At 45.5% G+C, this 24,783-nt stretch overlaps 1 protein-coding gene across 1 annotated transcript in view; it reads left to right on the forward strand.

Annotated features, from left to right (window-relative positions):
- The window catches only part of LOC138796917 (beta-1,4-galactosyltransferase 1-like), a 226,130-nt gene that overhangs the window by 168,317 nt on the left and 33,030 nt on the right, over positions 1-24,783 (forward strand). Inside the window, exons 6-7 of the mRNA XM_069976657.1 lie at positions 7,321-7,443; positions 8,822-8,926. Of these exons, the coding sequence (XP_069832758.1) occupies positions 7,321-7,443; positions 8,822-8,926 (228 nt within the window). The remainder of the gene's footprint in view (positions 1-7,320; positions 7,444-8,821; positions 8,927-24,783) is intronic.

Raw genomic sequence — 24,783 nt, forward strand, 5'->3', positions numbered from 1 at the left:
ATCGGCCTTTAGGTTCCTCTCGGCTGGACGAAAATGGATGGTAAAGTTGAACCGAGAGAAGAAGAGAGACCACCTGGCCTGCCGGGGATTGAGGCGTTGAGCCGACTGGAGGTAGAGGAGGTTCTTGTGGTCCGTGTAGATGTTAACGGGGTGTTTAGCCCCCTCTAGTAGATGACGCCACTCCTCCAGTGCCAACTTAATGGCCAGGAGTTCACGGTCCCCAATAGTATAGTTCCTCTCGGCAGGGGAGAAAGTCCTAGAAAAGAACCCGCAGGTTCTGGTCTTGCCTGCTGTGTCCCTTTGCGAGAGAACGGCTCCTGCGCCCACAGAAGAAGCATCGACCTCGAGAGAAAACGGCCTGGAGACATCCGGGCGGACTAGGGCAGGAGCAGAGGCAAAGGCAGACTTGAGGCTATTGAAGGCTTGTTCGGCCTCTGGAGGCCAACGTCTGGGGTCCGCCTTCTTTTTAGTGAGAGCCACGATGGGTGCGACCAGGGTAGAAAAGTGAGGGATGAATTGCCGATAATAGTTGGCGAATCCAAGGAAACGCTGGATTGCTCTAAGTCCCACAGGGCGTGGCCATTGGAGGACAGCTGAGAGCTTGGCCGGATCCATTTGTAGACCCTGGTCGGAGACGATATAGCCAAGAAATGGAAGACTGCGCTGATGGAAAACACACTTCTCAAGCTTGGCGTATAAATGGTTGGCCCGTAGTCTTCGGAGGACCTGACGCACTTGTGCCACATGAGTCTGCTGATCCGGGGAGAAGACCAAAATGTCGTCCAAATAGACAATGACGCAGACATAGAGGAGGTCTCGGAAGATGTCGTTCACGAATTCCTGGAAGACCGCTGGGGCATTACATAGGCCGAATGGCATGACCAGGTATTCGTAGTGCCCATCTCTGGTGTTGAAAGCGGTCTTCCATTCGTCTCCTTTACGAATACGGATCAAGTTATACGCTCCCCTGAGATCCAGCTTGGAGAAGATCCTAGCTCCACGAAGACGGTCGAATAGTTCAGAAATAAGTGGAAGAGGATAGCGGTTCTTAACAGTCACCTTATTCAAGCCCCGGTAGTCTATGCATGGGCGAAGGGAACCGTCCTTCTTCTGGACAAAGAAGAATCCTGCGCCAGCGGGAGACGTGGATTTACGAATGAAGCCCTTTTGTAAGTTCTCCCGGATGTAGGAGGACATGGCTTCAGTCTCGGGCACAGAGAGAGGGTATACCCGACCACGTGGAGGAGATGCCCCGGGAAGAAGGTCTATAGGGCAATCATAGGCCCGATGAGGTGGTAGAGAGTCCGCCTCCTTGGCTGAGAAAACATCACCGAAATCTTGGTAGTCCTCTGGTAGACCGGCTAGAGGCTTGACATAAACAGGAGACCTCGTAGAGCACTTGGGTTGAGGAGATCTCAGACAACGGTTATGACAGTCCTGGCCCCAGCTGAGAACCTCCCCAGTTCTCCAGTCCAGCTTAGGGGTATGAAATTGCAGCCAAGGAAGGCCCAGCAGGATGTTAGAGGAGGAATGGCTCAAGACATAGAAGGAGATCCTCTCCTGATGTAAGGCGCCCACCCGGAGGGCTAGGGGTGCCGTCTGGCAGTGCACAGTTTCGGTAAGAATCTCCCCCGTAACCGAAGAGATAGACCGGGGTTGGGCTAGCTGGATCACGGGTAGCCGCCATCTTTGGACCAAAGAAGCAGAGATGAAACTGCCAGCAGAGCCAGAGTCGATGAGGGCAGAAGTCTGGAAAACTTGCCCTGAAGGTGTCTGGATGGAGACGGGTATAGTCAACCTTGGAGAGGTGGCATTCACACCTAGGGAGGCCTCTCCCACCGGACCTAGGTGCGAGCGTTTCCCGGACGCTGAGGACGTTGGGGACATCTCTGCCGGTAGTGATCTGCACCACCGCAATAGAGACAGAGATTCAGCTCCATGCGGCGGGCTCTCTCATCAGTCGTCAGGCGAGCTCGTTCCACCTGCATAGGGACTTCTGGAGGCGACTGGAGTATGGGAGCAACGGGACTCTGGAACACCGGTGCCAGCCGAGGAAGGCGACGGGGCAGGCTCAGTCGTCGTTCCTGCCGGACCTCCTCCTCTCTCTCGGAAAACCGGTTGTCGACTCTGGTAGCCAGTAAGATAAGATCGTTTAGAGAAGGAGGAAGATCGCGGGCGGAGAGTACGTCTTTCACTCGGCTGGATAGACCCTTCTTGAAGGTGGCTATTAGGGCGGCCTCGTTCCAGTCCATTTCAGCTGCCAGGGTGCGGAACTGGATGGCGTAGTCACCGACAGAGGAGCTCCCTTGAGAGAGGTTGAGAAGAGCAGTCTCGGCTGAGGTGGCACGGGCAGGTTCCTCAAAGACGGAGCGAAACTCGGCCAGGAAGGCCCGGAGATTGGCAGCAACAGGATCATCACGGTCCCACAGTGGCGTGGCCCAGGCCAGAGCTCTACCCTCCAATAGGCTGATGATAAAGGCCACTTTAGAGCGCTCGGTGGGAAACTGACTACTTAACAGTTCAATATGCATTGTGCATTGAGTCAGGAATCCCCTGCACAACTTGGGATCACCTCCATATTTATTCGGGAGGGCCAATCGAAGTCCCGAGGTGGTTGCAGGTGGTGGTGGGCGCTGGCCTGTAGTATGCTGCTGTAGGGCGGCAGTCAATTGCTGTATTTGCTGCGACTGCTGCTGGATCTGTTGAGCCTGTTGAGCGACCACTCTGGCGACGTCACGGAGATCAGGCACCTCGCCGGGATCCATGGTTGGAGCCTACTGTAACGCCTGGAGTAGTGGATCCACTGGACCGGCACCAGCGATGGCACAAACCTCACCAGGGAGCGGAGTCTAAGGGGCCGCTGGTTTTCACCAGAGCCCGCCGCAAAGCGGGATGGACTTGCTGCGGCAGACGACCCCCAGGTCGCTACCCCTGGCTTGCTTGCTGGTGACGGCAGGCGAGGCGTGACAGGAGCAGGTACTGACAGTGGCGTGTAAGCGTACCGCAGGTGACAGGCTGAACACAGGAACAGCAGAGAGACGGGAAGCAGGAACCAGGGACTAGGAGTAGGGACTGGGTAGCGGACAGGAGTCAGGAACAAGGACTAGGGACTAGGTAGCGGACAGGTATCAGGAACAACAGGGAGCTGGGCCAAACGCTATGGGAAGCATGTAGAGGCTCCAACACAGGGGACAGGGCATGCTGGGATTTATAGGGAGTGATTGGGTGCAACTACCAATTAGGGGCGGACTGGCCCTTTAAATCTGAGACAGCCGGCGCGCGCGCGCCCTAGGAGGCGGGGACGCGCGCGCCGGCCGGCACAGACGGAAGGAGGAGCGGGACGAGGTGAGGCGCCCCCCGGGGCCGAACAGACCGCAGCGCCGGGTCCCTGCACCAGGACCCCGGCAGCTGCCTGAGCTGGATGGCGGTTGCGGCGGCGTCCCGGAGCACGGGACGCCGCCGCGGCCATGACAATATCACCTCATCCAGTCATATAGAGGTGGCCCCAGCTCTACACAGGCTCTATACACCATATACATTACAGTGCAAATATATCAGGTGACTCACAGGGGACGTCTTCTCTGATCGGAGTTCTTCCCTTTTCATCTTCTCCATCTGCCCAGGGCCATTATGAGAACTTTTTGGAGCCACGAATCCACAGAATCTGCCAGACAAACATATTAGGCTCCTCACACTGACACCATCCTCATCTCTATACAAACTGCACATCTGTATTGGCCCCTTTACACCCTCATTTAGTGGGTAGCCTGACTCTATGTGACTCCCTTATAGTACATATCCCCCTATTGTATACACCCCCTGTGTAGTCCACCTTATAGATGGCCCCCCAATGTTTCCCCCTTATAGATGGCCCCCTGTGTTGTCCCTATTATAGATGCCCCCCATGTTATCCCCCATATAGATTGCCCCCATGTTATCAACCATATAGATGCCCCCCATTTTATCCCCCTTACAGATGCCCCCCATGTTGTCCCCTCCTCCTGCCCCTCCATCATCATACTACTACCCCTTTCATCCTCCTGCCCCTCCATCATCATCATACTACAACCACCTCCACCATAATACTACTACCCCTTCATCCTCCTGCCCTTTCATCATCATACAACTTCACCCCTCATCATCCTCTTGTTCCATCATCATCATACCACTACATCCTCATCATCCTCTTGTTTCATCATCATCATACCACTACATCCTCATCATCCTCTTGTTTCATCATCATCATACCACTACATCCTCATCATCCTCTTGTTCCTTCATCATCATACCACTACACCCCTCATCATCCTCTTATTCCATCATCATCATACCACTACATCCTCATCATCCTCTTGTTCCTTCATCATCATACCACTACACCCCTCATCATCCTCTTGTTTCATCATCATACCACTACACCCCCCATCATCCTCTTGTTCCATCATCATCATCATACCACTACATCCTCATCATCTTCTTGTTCCATCATCATACCACTACACCCCTCATCATCCTCTTGTTCCTTCATAATCCTCTTGTTCCTTCATCATCATACCACTACACCCCCATCATCCTCTTGTTCCATCATCATCATACCACTACATCCTCATCATCCTCTTGTTCCTTCATCATCATACCACTACACCCCTCATCATCCTCTTGTTCCATCATCATGCCACTACACCCCCCATCATCCTCTTGTTCCATCATCATCATCATCATACCACTACATCCTCATCATCTTCTTGTTCCATCATCATACCACTACACCCCTCATCATCCTCTTGTTCCATCATCATCATCATACCACTACACCCCCATCATCCTCTTGTTCCATCATCATACCACTACACCCCCATCATCCTCTTGTTCCATCATCATACCACTACACCCCTCATCCTTCTCTTGTTCCATCATCATCATACCACTACATTCCCATCATCCTCTTGTTCCATCATCATCATACCACTACACCCCTCATCATCCTCTTGTTCCATCATCATACCACTACATCCCCATCATCCTCGTTCCATCATCATCATACCACTACACCCCTCATCATCCTCTTGTTCCATCATCATACCACTACATCCCCATCATCCTCGTTCCATCATCATCATACCACTACACCCCTCATCATCCTCTTGTTCCATCATCATACCACTACACCCCTCATCATCCTCTTGTTCCATCATCATCATACCACTACACCACCATCATCCTCTTGTTCCATCATCATACCACTACACCCCTAATCCTCCTCTTGTTCCATCATCATCATACCACTACACCCCTCATCCTCCTCTTGTTCCATCATCATCATACCACTACACCCCCATCATCCTCTTGTTCCATCATCATCATACCACTACACCCCTCATCCTCCTCTTGTTCCATCATCATCATACCACTACATTCCCATCATCCTCTTGTTCCATCATCATCATACCACTACACCCCTCACCATCCTCTTGTTCCATCATCATCATACCACTACACCCCTCATCATCCTCTTGTTTCATCATCATCATACCACTACACCCCTCATCATCCTCTTGTTCCATCATCATACCACTACACCCTTCATCATCCTCTTGTTCCATCATCATACCACTACACCCCTCATCATCCTCTTGTTCCATCATCATACCACTACACCCCCATCATCCTCTTGTTCCATCATCATACCACTACACCCCTCATCATCCTCTTGTTCCTTCATCATCATCATCATCATACCACTACACCCCTCATCATTCTCTTGTTCCATCATCATACCACTACACCCCATCATCATCCTCTTGTTCCATCATCATCATCATCATCATCATCATACCACTACACCCCTCATCATTCTCTTGTTCCATCATCATACCACTACACCCCATCATCATCCTCTTGTTCCATCATCTTCATACCACTACACCCCATCATCCTCTTCTTCCATCATCATACCACTACACCCCCATCATCCCCTTAAAAACAAAAAAATCTATACTCACCTGCATGATTTCTGTAGCCCCCAGGTCACACGCGCTGGCGGTCTTCTCCCGGCGGGAGGCGGGGCTTAGCGCGGAGGGGGCGGAGCTTCACGGGACCTGTTTTTTTTTCTTAAGGCGATGCTCCCTGCGCTGGAAGTACTTCCCCCCCCGCCGCACACAGAGCTCCCTGGGGGCCGCAAGACAGCCGGGGGCCCCTGCCTCTTGTGATCGCAAGCAAAACATTGCTTGCGGTCACAAGAGGGAGTGGGAGGCGGGCAGTGCAGTGGTAAGGGGGGGCATCGCGGGCCCCCCCTTGGTAGCGGCCCGGACGCGGCGGCGACCCCTGCGACCGCGGTCGCTACGCCACTGCCTGTCCTGTTATCACTAAGGTGTCCTCGTTCCTTGGAGTTCCTGTTGTTTATTCCTGCACTCCCAGTTTCATCCCGCACCTGCATCCTGTGTGAACTTAACCCAAGCCGTGTCTGCTCCAACTACCACTCCTGCATCTGGTTATCCGCCTTGTGTGAACTGCACCGTGTGAACTGCACCTGTGTCTTCGTCCTCAGCATCTGTCACCTGTGTCCATCACTTTCATCCGGTGTTCTGTGTGCATTATTGTCTTTACTGTCAGTTGGCAACACAGGTCGTCTCACCCTTGCCATCTGGTCTTCCCGGACTAGCTGTTACGTGCCTTGTTTATCTCAAGAGGTAGCGACCTGGCATATCCTTCAGGAGTATCTTGTGAAGAACGGAGGATACGCTTAGACAAGGGATAGACGGGCACGTGACACAGTGGGCTGATCCTGACAGTAACAAAACCCTTCCCTCTGTGACGCGGCTCACAGCCCGGACGGGGGTTTGCCTCAGCCCGGACCGGTGCTCAGTAATAGACTGGCAACGTGTGAGGAACCGGGCCACGGTGCAAAACAATGGCGGCGGCAGCAGCTTCCCCATGCCGACGCCATGTACATGATGGTACATATGCTTTAAGTTATTATTGCACATCCTAATATTACATGGGGACGGCTAGTGAATTTTTGAAGTAAACAAACTAATTAGTTGGCGAATTTCCGTGGGTTAATTGCTGGACATGTTATACAGGGATATATTGGCCTGTTCAGCATTGAATCGCTCAATGTAACAGTGCCCTAACCTTTTCTTATTTTTAGCGCCATAACTTTAAATTCCTGGGTTTCAGTGCTAAATAGGACAACCCAGCTATCATAAGCTATTTATTATACTGGTATCCAGTTATGTAGCTGAAGCCTAGCCATGACTACTGCCTTTATGTCCTCTATAGCTACACAGTATAACTTACACAATCCTATTTTTTTCCCAGATTACCTTATGAAACCATATTTGGTGGTATAGTGGCTTTTACAAAAGAACAGTTTATAAAAATAAATGGATTTTCAAATCGGTTTTGGGGATGGGGAGGAGAAGATGATGAGCTTTACAACAGGTAAGTGATTCTGAATAAACCTATTAAGAAACAACAAAGGAAAAACAATAACACCATAGCAGAATGTGGCAGTCTCATCACAGCAAGCAATAAAGCAATCTATTGAAAGAATGTAAAAAAATATTTGGTAAGGGGGGTAATTTGAATTTTTATTATAAGGAAATTGTTTACATTGTATTTAAATACATTTTCAAAGTCTCACTTTTATTTGCATTTTATTATTAAGTGCTGAGACCCTCACAAATCTCTAGGTATAGCTGAGAGAAGGGTTCAGTGCTGTCTCTAACTCTTTGCAGGAGACTTATTGCATAGACTTATAATAGACACTGTCACTTTTAATAAGTTAGTGGGGAAGGGGTTTTAAGCTGGAGATTGGTGGGGATCTTAGTGTTGTCTGTAAGACTTTTAAAATTATTTGATTGGTCGGCATCTGGATGTTCAGAACCCCAGCATTGCCATGCTAAGTTGTTGTTTTCAGCTTCTTCTGGCTCGTTTTACCAATTGGTTGGGGGTGTCAACACCCAGACCCCGATTGAAAAAAAACTGTTTAATATGGCTGATTAAAGGTTCGACACCAAAATCACCAACCGTGCATCCCTACACTAAATACATTAACTCGTCACGCTCCCGGTCTTCTTCTGCTCCTTTTAAGGCTATACTCACACAAGGAATGAAAAACTCAAAAAGCACCCCAAAACAACATCCATTGTAGCAAATATCAAACAAAGGCCATTGCATTAAAATATCAAGGTACTATGGCCAGAAATAATTGATTATCAATTATTTCTATGACCGTAGCAAGCAACAGCCGTTATTCAATACAGTGTGTGAACCATGGTCATTGTTTGCATCGACTTTAATGCAACACATTTCTTTATGACAAGAAAAACTGCAACTCCCAACATGAACTGCCTATAGCAGTAGCAAATCCGGATATAAAAGCTCTCCTGCTCTCCAGACTGGAGAGAACACACCACTTCCTGCAGGACATACAACAGCTGATAAGTTTTGGAAGATTGGAGATTTTTTTTTTTTTTTAAGTAAATACAAATCTCTGGCACTTTCTGACATCAGTTGATCTTATAAATTTTGTTTTTACTGGAGTCCCCCTTTAAAGCTGCCAAACCTGGGGAGGAGACTATCAATGTCATTATCAAATACCATTATTAACCACACATATATAAAAAAAAACACATATGTGTGCAAGAAATGTAGGTAGTTGTAGGGTGGGGCCTCTTTATTTGTTTTTTTCTAAAGTTGATCTCATTAGTCAATCTCAAAAAGTGTTATGAGTTGGGTTGAACAAGTTGGTAAGGAGTCATACAGAGTGCTATAAATAAACATATATCTGTTTAACTCACTCACATTTTTTTCTCAGAGTGATAGCAGCAGGAATGAGGATTGAACGTTTAGATCCACAAATTGCCAAATCCAAAGCAATTTTACATAAAAGAGACCCTGGAAATGAGAAAACGGGCAGAAGGTAATTATTACAGACAGGAGACCCTCTGTACATTTGTACATACTCTAAAGTACTTTATCGCTTATATGGTGCAACATAGGCTATTATTACAGAACATTGTAGAGGTTCATGTGTATGACTTGTGCGTGCTTTCCTTTTTAAGTTGATGTGGCAGACATTACGATTTCAGCTGTTTTGGTTCGTATTTGCCCCTTTAAGTGATTCTCTAATGCTGCCTACAGCTTCCACGAAGCCAGTTTTGATGCATTTTCTTATTCAAGAGAAATACTGCCATGTCGAAAAAAAGTATTTTACATTTACTCATAATTGAGTTGTATTATCTAAATTTTAGTCTTTAGGCTGGGGTGGCAAGGAGACAATCTGTGAGCTGTCAAAAGCGATCTGATGATGTCATTATCACATGAAGTTAGCTAGGCCAGTACAGAATACTTCCTTTAACACATTAGGCACTCAATCCAGTTAGAGTGCTAAAACACATAGATTTTGCTACATTGGAATTAGACAAATTGTGCTGTTCAATAAGTGGTGCCGAGTAGTGATGAGCAAACTTGCTTAAAGTTCATATTCGGCAACGTTCGTTCAAACCTGTGCACTTAGCATTTGACTCCCAGCAGCTGGAGAAGTTGGATGCAGGGGTAAAATCTAGCATCACACCCCCAGCATATTACAGACCTACAATTAAAGTCAGGCCTCCAGCATATTACAGACCCTATCATCAGTCCTCAGTATTGTGGCAGCCTGCATAATACGGACCCCATAATAAGAATCCAGTATAAGGCTCTCTGCATAATACAGACCCCATAATCAGATCCTAGTATCAGGTCCCCAGCATATTATAGACCCTGGAATAAGACCCTCATCTTATTATAGACCCTAGTATCAGGTGGCAGTGTGGGGCCTTCTCTGCAAAATCTGCCAGAGAAACATTTTAGATTACTTGTCTCAGCACATAGTATGAAGACCATTGTGTGTCTCTATATAGTAGTTAGGCTCCTATGTCTCCTCATATAGTAGATAGATATACCAACATATAGTAAATAGGTTTCCTCTGTGCCCCCATGTAGTATTAGGACCACTCACATAAAGTAGCTTGGCCCCTCTGTGCCCTCATCTAGCATTAACCTTAGGCCCCATACAGGCACCCCCTGTATGAATACGCCCTTTAAATTAGCTACACCCCATGTAGCTCTTAGTAGTTAAATACCCCAGTAGGTAGTATGCCCTATATAGACTTCCCTATAGGTAACCTCCCCCAGTAGTTATCCCCCCAGTAGGTAGTACCCCCTATGTAGGCTTTGTCTGTAGGCAATCCACCATTATAAATGCCCCCCAATCCCCCACCTCCGGTAGGTAGAATCCCACAGATTCAGCAAAAGTCTGACAAAAAAAGGGAAAAATTGATCACTTACCACCCAGAATTAATTTATTTGTTCATAAATAGCAATAGATTACTGATAGTTTGGGAGTTTAGTGGCTTTTCAAAGGCTTTACAACTGTTTGTGGGCTTTTCCTGCCTCCTCTTGCCTTGACAGCATGCAAAAATTCATTGTCAGGAAACAATCCTGTCCTGAAGGGCTTAACATGAAACGTGTAAATAGTTGCATTGGGTTCTCTGACACCCTCTGGGTTTTTTTTTACAATAACATCCAGAAATTATAGTTCACTAACACTAAACTTACTAGTGAGAAACATGGTGTAGTCATTTTGAATGTTAAGTTACTGACAAATGCCTTAGATTCTTCTTCGTTGCCTTCCCATGCTAGGAACATGTCATCCACATAACAGGTGTAAAGATTTTTTTTTGTAAGATTATTTTTTCATATTGTATACAAATGTTTCTATAACCCCTTCCCTCCTGGGCTAATTTTTGGGTGTTCGTTTTTTCCTCCTCATGTTTAACCCTTTGAAGACCAGGCCCAAAATGACCCAGTGGACCGCATGATCGCTGCAGCCTGTCATTAACGGTGAGGCTCACTGCAGCCGCCCCCACCTGCTATGAAGCGTGCTTTGCTCCGGAGCGCGTTTCATAGCTCAGGACATACCGGTACCCCCAGGGTCGTTTGGGCACAGACTTCCAGGGCGTACTGGGTTAAAGGGCCATAGCACTTGCATTTTTCACCTAACGACTCACATGAGACCTTATTGCCCATTGGTAAAAATTACATGTTATCTATGTTCCTTAAGTCGATATGATTACAATGATAGGCAACTGGGGTCCTTTCTTTTGTTGTTTGTGGGGACTCTGTGTTGTGTCTGTATTCCATTTGTCTGTATTTCTTTCATGTTATACTTTGACCCGAATGTTTGGGTCTTTTATTTTTTATGTACCAATAAAAGTATTCTATATATTGATTTTCCAAAACATGCATTTTCTTTTGTTTTATGTATCTTTTTTGTGTTGGGATAATTTATTTGTTAGGGGATTCGTTGTATTAAACAATAGGCAACTTAATAACTTTTATCTTATTTGAAAAATCTAAAAAACGTAAAGTCTTTTATAAAAACTAAATGTTCCTTAAAATTGCTCTATTCTCATCCTTATAACGCTTTTATCCTTTGGTCTAAGGGGCTGTGTGAGGTGTTATTTGTTGCGCCATGATGTGTACTTTCTATTGTTACCTAACTTGCATATATGTGACTTTTTGATCGCTTTTTATAAGAATTTTTTATTTTTATTTGATGCAATTTTGCGCTTACGCTGTTTACCATGGGAGATCAGAAATCTGATAATTTAATAGTTAGGGGAATTATACATGCGGCGATACCAAATATGTATGTTTGTTTATTTTTATTTTTAAAATCGCAGTGCAGGGGAAGATCCGCCACTAGACACCAGGGAGAGGAGCTGCAAAGGACTTTTAAATGCAGCTGTCACATTTGACAGCTGCATTTAACTGTTCTAATTAGCGGGTGCGGTGATCGTCCACACTCGCTAATAGGCTCAGTTTTGGGTTGCAGAAAGCAGCGAGGTTTGCGACTGTTCAGGGCGGGGTCACGGCATGGCCCCTTTCTTAACCTCCCCACCCGCCGCAGGACATGCCGGTACGTCCTGAGGAGGGAAGGGGTTAAACACAGCTAGATGAAGATTTACAAAAGTGCATGACAGTTCTCCCAGTTGTCTGGCAGTACCAATTTTCTCCAAATGTGAAATAAGTATTTTTGAGAACTAATTCCAGAGCCTCGCTAGTAAATTCAATGTGGACCTTAGTGTGCCCTCCTATTTCTGGTTGTAGTTTTCTGCTTTTACCTGCGGTTTGGAGGAACAACTAGGGAGGTTCCTAGATTCCTCTTATTGTCCAACGCTTTCCTGTCTCCCAGTTGTAGGAATCTTGTTGTGTCCAGTCCACATATTTGCAGACAACAGATTCTAATAGTCTATGAAGACCAATAGTAATTAATCCCTAGACGACCCTGGATGTACAGTTACATCATGGATGTCTGTCACCAAACGACCATGGACGTAACTGTACGTCATGGGTCTCTAAGGAGCTATGAAGAGCGCTCCAGAGCGGAAATCGCTTCATAGAAGGTGGGGGCTGGCTGCAGTCAGCAGCCGGGCCCTCACCGTTCATGACAGGCTGCACCGATCGCGCTGCAGCCTGTCATTAACCCCTTAAGTGTAAGTGACAGGAGCAGCTCCTTTCACTTACCGATCGGGACCCCTGACCGCCGGAGGTCTCTTACCTTCCTCTGTGCGGCCCGATTGGCGCTCTGCTGATTGAGTCTGTCACAGGTAGGCTCAATGAACAGAGCGCCAATAACACTGATCCATGCTATGTCCTAAACGATTGCATGTAAAAGTCCCGAAAGGGGACTTGAAATGTGAAGAAAAAAAAAGGAAAAATGTTTTTAAAACTACCCAAAGCCCCTCCCCCTCTCCATCCCATTATATAAATACAACATATAAAAACAATTAAATAAATAAACATATTATATACCGTAGCAAGCGTAATTGTCCGATCTATTAAAACATAGCAATCGTCATCGTGTAAGGTGAACTGCATAAAGGAAGAGAGAGAAAAAAGCACCAGAATTGCTGATTGTTTGGTACATTATATATCTATAAAAAAAAAAAAGAAGTGATCAAAACGTCCGAGCTACACAAATATGGTATTAATAAAAACTAGAGATCATGGCACAAAAACTGACACTCCATACAGCGCCATAGGTGAAAATTTTAAACTGTTATAAGAGTCACAATAGAACCATTTTATTAATAATTAATTGCAAAAAAAAAGGATTGTATTCCCAGCTCCCAACAAACACAGCATGCAGGCTGTTCACTCCTGGCTGAGAGCTCTCCCCTGCACACTGAGCACACCTTTTGCCTTCTCAGGCTGATTGGGATCAGAGCTCACCTGATCCCAAAACCCATACTGGATCGAGGGGGAGGGAATGGCAGATCCCACTACCAAAACCTACCTGCCATTCCATGTAAATCCAGGCCCGGTAAAGATAAATAATAACTCAGCAGCATAACACTGCTGAGCAAGAGATCCCTCCTGGACTTACCATCTCACACTATGCATCAGCCTAGGTGAGATGTACACCCCCTCGAACACATCTCCAGTGACATGTCTACAATATATATATATATATATATATATATATATATATATATATATACAGTGTGTATATATATATATATATATATATATATATATACATATATACTAGAAAATGTACCCGGCGCTGCCCGGGTATAAAGTGTCAGTGTGTTAATTAGATTTATTCTAAGGTGCCCAGGAGGCCAATCTATGTCCTTGTTTTTTTTGTTTAAGGGGAAATCGCCAGTAGCCCTATATGTCCCTATATACCCGACAGTTTTGGACTGTTTATGTAAATTGTAGCTTATGCACATTAGAAATAAACTAAAAACGTCAAATATCCGTCCTGTATACCTGTAGTGTATAGTTGGGGGGGCTGTATACCTGTAGTGTATAGTTGAGGGGGTCCTGTATACCTGTCGTGTGTAGTTGGGGTGGGGGCTGTATACCTGTAGTGTATAGTTGAGGGAGGTCCTGTATACCAGTAGTGTATAATTGGGGGGGCTGTATATCTGTACAGTATAGTTTGGGAAGTTCTGTATACCTGCAGTGTATAGCTGGTAGAGGTCCTGTATACCTGTACTGGGGGTCCTGTATACCTGTAATATATAGTTGGTGAAGGTGCTGAATACCTGTAATGTATAGTTGATGGAGGTCTTCTATACCTGTAATTTATAGTTTAAGGGTCCTGGATACCTGTAGTGTATAGTTGGTGGAGGTCTTGTATACCTGTAGTACATAGTTCAGGGGTCCTGTATACCTGTAGTGTATAGTTTGGGGGTCCTGTGTACCTGTAGTTTATAGTTGGTAGAGGTCTTGTATACCTGTAGTGTAAAGTTTGGGGGTCCTGTATACCTGTAGTATAAAGTTGGTGGAGGTGCTGTATACCTGTAGTATATAGTTGGTGGAGGTCTTGTATACCTGTAGTGTATAGTTTTGGGGCCCTGTATACCTGTAGTGTATAGTTAGTGAATGTCCTGTATACTTATAGTGTATAGTTTTGGGGTCCCGTATACCTGTAGTGTAGAGTTTGGGGTCCTGTATACTGTACCTGTAGTATATAGTTGGTGGAGGTCCTGTATACCTGTAGTGTATAGTTTTAGGGTCCTGTATACCTGTAGTGTATAGTTTGGGGCCCTGTATACCTGTAGTATATAGTTGATGGAGGTCCTTTATACCTGTAGTCAGGGGCGGGCTGGGCCGGGGGGCAGGGGGGCATATGCCCCCCGGGCCGCTCTTCCCCCAGTTGTCAGGGCCGCATGGCTGCTGACAGCTGGCTGGAGTCCTCAGTGCCTCCCCTGCTTACAGCCCCGCCCTCTTCAGTTTTATTTACCTGTGGCTTGCTGTGGATCCGGACTGTGATGGAAGCGGCCGCTGAAGCCCCGCCCCCCATGATGTTAAGCCCCGCCTCCTTTATGGCCATTATGCTTTCTATAAGCCTATGAGGCTTATGGTAAAAAGCAAACTGCTGTACGCAGTATCTTCCTCCGGCCTCCAGAGGGCGCTCTCTCCTCCCAGCTGGTTCTTCTGCAACTGGGCTAGAAGAGCCTGAAGACAGAGAAGATGGTGTCTGCAGAAAGCCAGGTACCTACACAGCAGGACATCTACACAGCAGGACATAGGGCAGGGGGAGGGAACCAAGGCTCTCCAGATGTTGCAAAACTACAACTCCCATCATACCTGGGCAGCCATAGGCTGTCCATGCATGATGGGAGTTGTAGTTTTGCAACAGCTGAAGAGCCAAGGTTCCCTATCCCTGACATATAGGATACATATATACAGGAGACCTACACAGGAGGATACATATATACAGGAGACCTACACAGGAGGATACATATATACAGGAGGAGACATACAGAGGAGTATATAGAGGATACATATATACAGGAGGATACATATATACAGGAGGAGACATATATACAGGAGTATATAGAGGATACATATATACAGGAGACCTACACAGAAGGATACATATATACAGGAGGAGACATACAGAGGAGTATATAGAGGATACATATATACAGGAGGAGACATATATACAGGAGGAGACATATATATAGGGGTACATGGAGGATACATATATACAGGAGGATACATATATACAGGAGGAGACATACAGAGGAGTATATAGAGGATACATATATACAGGAGGATACATATATACAGGAGGAGACATATATACAGGGGTACATGGAGGATACATATACACAGGAGGATACATATATACAGGAGGAGACATACAGAGGAGTATATAGAGGATACATATATACAGGAGGAGACATATATACAGGAGGAGACATATATATAGGGGTACATGGAGGATACATATATACAGGAGGATACATATATACAGGAGGAGACATACAGAGGAGTATATAGAGGATACATATATACAGGAGGATACATATATACAGGAGGAGACATATATACAGGGGTACATGGAGGATACATATACACAGGAGGATACATATATACAGGAGGAGACATACAGAGGAGTATATAGAGGATACATATATACAGGAGGATACATACAGAGGAGTATATAGAGGATACATATATACAGGAGGAGACATATATACAGGGGTACATGGAGGATACATATATACAAGAGGAGACATACAGAGGAGTTAGGGCTGGGTGAGTAATCAAATTAATTCGCCCAGAAGGTTAGAATCGATTAGATTTTTTGTGAAAATCTTAAATTAAATTTTCACAAAAAATCATTGCAGGCGGAGCAGCATGGATTGTCGGGTTGGCGGCCGGGCAAGAGGTGCAGGTCAAGCGGGCGGCGCAGAGGTGAGGTGCATGGCGGGCTTATGGCGGTGCGTGGAGTGTCGGGCTGGAGGTGAGGTGCAGGGCGGTCAGGCAGTCCGCCTAATAGAGCTGCGACTGACCTGCCTGAGCTATAAATATCACGTCCTGCTCCCCTCCCGGCCACACGTGCAGGTCCCCGGTCTCTGGAGCAGGCCGCAGGGACTGTAGTGGTGATATCATCACTACAGTCCCTGCGGCCTCCTTCAAAGACTGGGGACCTGCATGTGTGGCGGGGAGGAGAACTTGTGTGCCAGGGTGAGAGGAAGAGGAGGAGGGCTATGTGCAATCCTGCCCCAATCACCCCCAGCTGCCCCAGTCCCCCTAGAGTCACCCCCAGTCTGCCTCAGTGCCCCTCAATCACCCCCAGTCTGCCCCAGTCCCCCTCAGTCACCCCCAGTCTTTCCCATTTCCCCTCCGTCATCCCCAGTCTGCCCCAGTCCCCCTCAGTCACCCCCAGTCTGCCCCAGTCCCCCTTCAGTCAACTCCAACTGTCCCCAGTCCCCCTTCAGTCACCCCCAGTTTGCCCCATACACCCCCAGCTCTCCCAGTCACCCCCAGCTCCCCCAGTTTGCCCCATACACCCCAGCTCTCCCAGTCACCCCCAGCTCCCCCAGTTTGCCCCATACACCCCCAGCTCTCCCAGTCACCCCCAGCTCCCCCAGTTTGCCCCATACAGCCCCAGCTCTCCCAGTCACCCCCAGCTCCCCCAGTTTGCCCCATACACCCTCAGCTCTCCCAGTCACCCCCAGCTCCCCCAGTTTGCCCCATACACCCCCAGCTCTCCCAGTCACCCCCAGCTCCCCCAGTTTGCCCCATACACCCCAGCTCTCCCAGTCACCCCCAGCTCCCCCAGTTTGCCCCATACACCCCCAGCTCTCCCATACACCCCCAGCTCTCCCAGTCACCCCCAGCTCCCCCAGTTTCCCCCAGTGACCCCTCAGCTATACCCGTATTACTACTACACCCCTCATCTTTACCTGTACTACTACAGCCCACATCTGTACCTGTACTACTAATCCCCCTCATCTGTACTACTAATACACCCCTCATTTATACCTGTACTACTACACCCCTCATCTATACCTGTACTACTACTACTACACCCCTCATCTATACCTGTACTACTACTACACCCCTCATCTATACCTGTACTACTACTACACCCCTCATCTATACCTGTACTACTACTACACCCCCATCTATACCTGTACTACTACTACACCCCCATCTATACCTGTACTACTACTACACCACTTATCTATACCTGTACTACTACTACACCACTTATCTATACCTGTACTACTACTACTACTACACCCCCATCTATACCTGTACTACTACTACACCACTTATCTATACCTGTACTACTACTACACTCCTCGTCTATACCTGTACTACTACTACTACTACACCCCCATCTATACCTGTACTACTACTACACCACTTATCTATACCTGTACTACTACTACACCCCTCATCTATACCTGTACTACTACTACACCCCCATCTATACCTGTACTACTACTACACTCCTCATCTGTACCTGTACTACTACTACACCCCTCATCTGTACCTGTACTACTACTACACCCCCATCTATACCTGTACTACTACTACACTCCTCATCTGTACCTGTACTACTACTACACCCCTCATCTGTACCTGTACTACTACTACTACACCCCCATCTATACCTGTACTACTACTACACCACTTATCTATATCTGTACTACTACTACACCCCTCATCTATACCTGTACTACTACTACTACACCCCTCATCTATACCTGTACTACTACTACTACTACTACTACACCCCCATCTATACCTGTACTACTACACCCCTCATCTATACCTGTACTACTACTACACCCCTCACCTATACCTGTACTACTACTACACCCCCATCTATACCTGTACTACTACACCCCTCATCTATACCTGTACTACTACTACTACTAATCCCCTCATCTGTATTACTAATACACCCCATATCTATACCTGTACTACTACTACACCCCCATCTATACCTGTACTACTACACCCCTCATCTATACCTGTACTACTACTACTAATCCCCTCATCTGTATTACTAATACACCCCATATCTATACCTGTACTACTACTACTAATCCCCCTCATCTGTACTACTAATACACCCCATATCTATACCTGTACTACTACTACTAATCCCCCTCATCTGTACTACTACTACACCCCTCATTTATACCTGTACTACCATACCCCTCATCTTTACCTGTACTACTACTACTAATCCCCTCATCTGTATTACTAATACCCCCCATATCTATACCTGTACTACCTCACCCCTCATCTTTACCTGTACTACTACACCCCTTATTCACTATACCTCCACTACTACACCCTACCTAGATGAAGGCACCAGTGGTATGGTGGTATAAGTAACTATGTGGTGAAGGAGTGGTGATAATATTTGTTACTTATATAATGGTAATAGATGATGTGGCTTTGGGGTCATAGAGCGCAGTTATGGGCGTGGCTATGTCCTTTTTTCCCCCCAGCAAAAGTTGGGGGGTATGCATATATACAGGAGTACATAGAGAAGACATATATACAGAAGTATATAGATGATACATACAGTATATACAGTAGTACATAGAGGAGACATATATACAGAAGTATATAGATGATACATATATACAGGAGTACATAGAGGATACATCATATATCCTCTATGTACTCCTATATATATGCATCCTCTATGTACTGCTGTATATATGTCTCCTCTGTACTGCTGTATATATGTCTCCTCTATGTACTCCTGTATATATGCATCCTCTATGTACTCCTGTATATATGCATCCTCTATGTACTGCTGTATATATGTCTCCTCTGTACTGCTGTATATATGTCTCCTCTATGTACTTCTGTATATATGTCTCCTTTATGTACTGCTGTATATATGTCTCCTCTATGTACTCCTGTATATATGCATCCTCTATGTACTGCTGTGTAGGTCTCCTCCTGTGTGTATATATATATATATATATATATATATATATATTTACACTGATCCAAATTTTCCTGCATTGCATATTCCCTCGTGAATATATATATATATATATATATATATATATACATACACGCACACATAGGAGGAGACCTACACAGCAGTACATAGAGGATACATATATACAGCAGTACATAGAGGATACATATATACAGGAGGAGACATACACAGCAGTACATAGAGGATACATATATACAGGAGTAGACATACACAGCAGTACATAGAGGATACATATATACAGGAGTAGACATACACAGCAGTACATAGAGGGGACATATATACAGGAGGAGACATATACAGGAGTACATAGAGGATACATATATACAGGAGTACATAGAGGATACATATAAGTATGTGTGTTTGTTGTTTTGTTTATTATTATTTTTACTAATGGGGGGTGCACACACGAGGGGGGTGTTCTAAAAAGAGGAATGCCTATACCCACAGGACCACAGAAGTGATATAAACTATTGTAAAAAAAAATACAGAAACCCCAGCTTTCCCAGCATCTTGTATTTGTAGTCAGTATAATGGAGGTCACCCAGCTTTTCCACCATCTTATACTCAGTATGATGGAGGTCACCCAGCTTTCCAGCATCTTATACTCAGTATGATAGAGGTCACCCAGCATTCCTAGCATCTGTCTATGGGTACGTTCCGTGTCATCGCTGAGCCGCCCCATAGACTTATACAGGAAAGTGACTTCTGATGCCTTCACAGGGCACAGTAGGATATTTGGTCACAAATGACGAAGATGTTATAGGTAAAGCCAGAGTGGTCCTTAAAGGATGGGCCGCCAGCCTGCTACTTATGGGCCAGTGCTGTGTGCTTGCCCCCCGGGCTAAAATTTGCCAGCCAGCCCCTGCCTGTAGTGTATACTTTTGGGGTCCTGTATACCTGTAGTGTATACTTTTGGGGTCCTAAATACCTGTAGTGTTCTGTGGTATATAGTTCAGGGGTCCTGTATACTTGTACTGTATAGTTTGAGGGTCCTGTATACCTGTAGTATAGAGTTGGTGGATGTGCTGTATACCTGTAGTATATAGTTGGTGGAGGTCCTGTATACCTGTAGTGTATAGTTTTGGGGTCCTGTATAACTGTAGTATATAGTTGGTGGAGTTCCTGTATACCTGTAGTGTATAGTTTTGGGTCCTGTATACCTGCAGTATAGAGTTGGTGGGGGTGCTGTATACCTGTAGTATATAGTTGGTGGAGGTCCTGTATACCTGTAGTGTATAGTTTGGGGTCCTGTATACCTGTAGTATATAGCTGGTGGAGGTCCCGTTCACCTGTAGTGTATAGTTTTGGGGTCCTGTATACCTGTAGTGTCCTATATACATGCAGGGTCGTATTTACCATTAGGCACTTGTGGTCTGCCTAGGGCAGCACCTTGCATGGGGGCAGCACCAGGGGACAGGGGGAAGGAAACAACTTTTTATTTTTTTTATTTTTCTAGTCTTCCACCTCCTGTTCAGACTTGCCAGAAAATCTAGTGTCTTTTCGAAGGGGGGTATGGTAGTATTGGTCAGGTCTGGTGTGTCAGTGTTATTCAGTCACAGTATGGCAGTATTGGTCAGGTCTTTTATGGCGGTATTATCCAGTCACAGTGTGGCGGTATTAGTCAGGTGTGGTATGGCAGTGTTATCCAGTGACAGTATGGTGGTATTGGTCAGGTCTGGTATGGCAGTGTTATCCAGTCACAGTGTGGCGGTATTGGTCAGGTCTGGTATGGCAGTGTTATCCAGTCACAGTGTGGCGGTATTGGTCAGGTCTGGTATGGCGGTGTTATCCAGTCACAGTATGGTAGTATTGGTCAGGTCTGGTAAGGAGATTTTCCCATTCATTTCTATGGGGCGGTCTTTCCCCTCCCCCTCCTCTCCTGTATCTGGCAGGGATGGGACCTTCGCTCTAACCTTCCCGGGCACCCAATGTATCTGTGTGCCAAATTTGGGATCAAACGGTTCAGGCGTTTGGAAGTCTATATGGGACAGACAGACAGACAGACAGACTTTCATTTTTATGAGATATATATTGTAGACATGTCACTGGAAAAGTGTTCGAGGGGGTGTACATCTCACCTAGGTTACTGCATAGTGTGAGATGGTAAATCCAGGAGAGATCTGTTACTCAGCAGTGTTATGCTGCTGAGTTGTTATTCATTGTTCCAGGCTTGGATTTACTAGAATGGCGGGTAGGTTGGTAGTGGGACCTGCCATTCCCTCCCCCCGATCCAGTTCAGGTTTTGCGATCAGGTGAGCAATCAGCCTGAGAAGGCAAAAGGTTTCACAGTGTGGAGCGAAGTGCTCTCAGCCAGGAGTGAACAGCCTGGGTGGCTGTTTGGGAGCAACCTGGGAATAAAGCCTCTGCTGGAGCTGATGTATACCCTTCGGTATCCAGGTGTAAGACGCACTGTGATAAGGGTTAGATAGGTGAGCCAACCTGTTAGTAAGAGCCCAGACGGGCAAGACCTTTTTGTTTGTTTTATTCTTAAAAGCACGGTGCTGCTGTATTTATGTTTTGCTGGACTGTTTATGCTGCAAATAAACGCCAAGCTGTTATTTTATAAGTCCAAGTCTGCTGTGAACTGTGTCCAAACCCACCATCCCCCGGGAAGATCCCTACAATATATATATATATATATATATATATATATATATATATAAAACATAAAAAAATCTGTGTTAACCTACACATGGTTATGTTCACACTGACATTTAGAATAATGTTATCCTGCCACTTTTACCATATAGTGCATTACGTACACACAGGAACCCCCCCCCCCACCCCCCAAAAGTTACAATATTGCATTCTTTTTCCAATTTCACTAATTTATATTTTCATAAATATTTTTGGGGTTCTATTAAACATGTTATGGAAGAATGAAAGATGCCACTACAAAGTGCACCTATTCCTGAAAAACACAAGGTCTAACATGGCCCTGGAGATAGAAAAATGAAAGTGCTAGAGCTCTTAGAAGGGGAGAAGGAAAAAAAATGAAAATTGATGCCGTCCACTGGGTCATTTTGGGCTTGGTCCTCATAGGGTTAATACTTAAAGTGTACCTGTCGTTATAACTTTCAAAATCTAAATCAACAGTAGATGTGATATAAAGTAAATTTGCTATTAGCATTCATTTTTTTCGTTATCATGCTGTAAAACAAAGCTGAATTTACCAGAAATCCGGTGTAGCAGGCCAGATTAACCCCGTCCAGATTATACCCGGGTATAAAATGGCCTAGGCAAGAATTTACCCCGGGGTATAAAATGGCCTAGGCCAGAGTATACCCCGGGGTATAAAATAGCCTAGGACAAACTATACCCCTCCAGGCCAGAATATACCCCGGGGTATAAAATAGCCAAGGCCAGAGTATACCCTGGGGTATAAAATGGCCTAGGCCAGAGTATACCCCAGGGTATAAAATAGCCTAGGCCAGAGTATACCCCGGGTTATAAAATAGCTTAGGCCAGAGTATACCCCAGGGTATAAAATAGCCTAGGCCAGAGTATACCCCGGGTTATAAAATAGCTTAGGCCAGAGTATACCCCGGGGTATAAAATAGCCTAGGCCAGAGTATACCCCGCTGTATAAAATAGCCTAGGCCAGAGTATACCCCGAGGGGTGTAAAATGGCTTAAAATAGACTATATCTCTCCAGGTCACAATGTTATCACTTCACTGGTTTTCTCACACTGTCTCTACTTTGTTAAAAAGTGCGCTGTCTCCTATCTCTGCAGGACTTCCAGGTCACATCATATGCTGATCGGTGTATTACACGTCATGTGCTAATCCGTGTATTACACGTCATGTGCTAATCCGTGTATTATACGTCATGTGCTAATCCGTGTATTACACGTCATGTGCTGATCCATGTAGGACACATCATGTACTAATCGGTGTATTACACATCATGTGCTGATCCGTGTAGGATACGTCATGTGCTGACCGGTGTATTACACATCATGTGCTGATCGGTGTAGGATACGTCATGTGCTGACCGGTGTATTACACATCATGTGCTGATCGGTGTAGGATACGTCATGTGCTGACCGGTGTATTACACATCATGTGCTGATCCGTGTATGAAGTCATGTGCTGATCAGTGTAGGACACGTCATGTGCTGAGCGGTCTAGGATACGTCATGTGCTGATCCGTGTATTACACGTCATGTGCTGATCCGTGTATTGCACGTCATGTGCTGATCCGTGTATTACACGTCATGTGCTGATCGGTGTATTACACGTCATGTGCTGACCGGTGTATTACACGTCATGTGCTGATCCGTGTATGACACGTCATGTGCTGACCGGTGTATTACACGTCATGTGCTGATCAGTGCGGCATACGCCATGTGCTGATCAGTGCGGGACACGTCATGTGCTGATCGATGTAGGATACGTCATGTGCTGATCCGTGTATTACACGTCATGTGCTAATCAGTGTATGACATGTCATGTGCTGATCCGTGTATGACATGTCATGTGCTGATCCGTGTATTACACGTCATGTGCTGATCGGTGTATTATACCTCATGTGCTGATCGGTGTAGGACACGTCATGTGCTGATCGGTGTAGGACACGTCATGTGCTGATCCGTGTATGACACGTCATGTGCTGATCAGGTGACTGATTCATATTCACCCGATAATTGGCCATGTAAAGTTAAAGTTTCAGGGTATGATTTCCTTATATTATAAACAGCCAAGTTTTTCTGGTTGAAGTGCGGGGCATTTATCATCTACAAAAAATTTTTTAGCAGGCGGTGCTTTGTATGGGCTGCGCTAAATTTTACGGTTGTTGCGCAAAAATCATTTTCAGACGCAATTGCATTGATACATCTTTTATGTCTAAGACTGGATTCACACAGCCTTTTCCGGTTTTTTTTTTCCAACCATTTTTGTAAAAAAAAAAAAAAAAAAAAAAGGATTTAAAACGAATCAAAACGTATATTTTTTTTAGCGTACATAGAAACGTGGTGGACCATATTTTTGTGTACACTAGAAAAACTGATGCATTTTGATCCCTTTTTTATCCTTTTTTTTTATTATGAAAGTCAATGGAAAAAACGGATCACACAAATCCATTTTTCATCCGTTTTTTGCAAAAAGTGAATGAAAAAAAACAGACTGCAAAAATGCAGTGTGAACCCAGCCTAACACAGCTTTGCTAAAAAGCTACGCTGGGGGAGGATTTTGCGCAAAAACTGAAAATTTGCACATGATAAATCTAATGATAAAAGTAGTTAGTAGAAAACCCCGCCCCCTCCAAGTGCAAACATTGAAAAAAGGTGCAGGTGGCAGAAACTGATGGAAAATAGCGCAAAACCCTTAATAAATCTTGCACATATTTTGCACAAATCTCCTTATTAGCAAAAACTAAAACAATAATGCAAACACAATGATAAATCTGCCCCAATGTATTTAGATTTTTAAGATTTCCATCAGCA

This window comes from Dendropsophus ebraccatus, chromosome 7, assembly GCF_027789765.1.
Source record: "Dendropsophus ebraccatus isolate aDenEbr1 chromosome 7, aDenEbr1.pat, whole genome shotgun sequence".
NCBI classification, from domain to species: domain Eukaryota; kingdom Metazoa; phylum Chordata; class Amphibia; order Anura; family Hylidae; genus Dendropsophus; species Dendropsophus ebraccatus.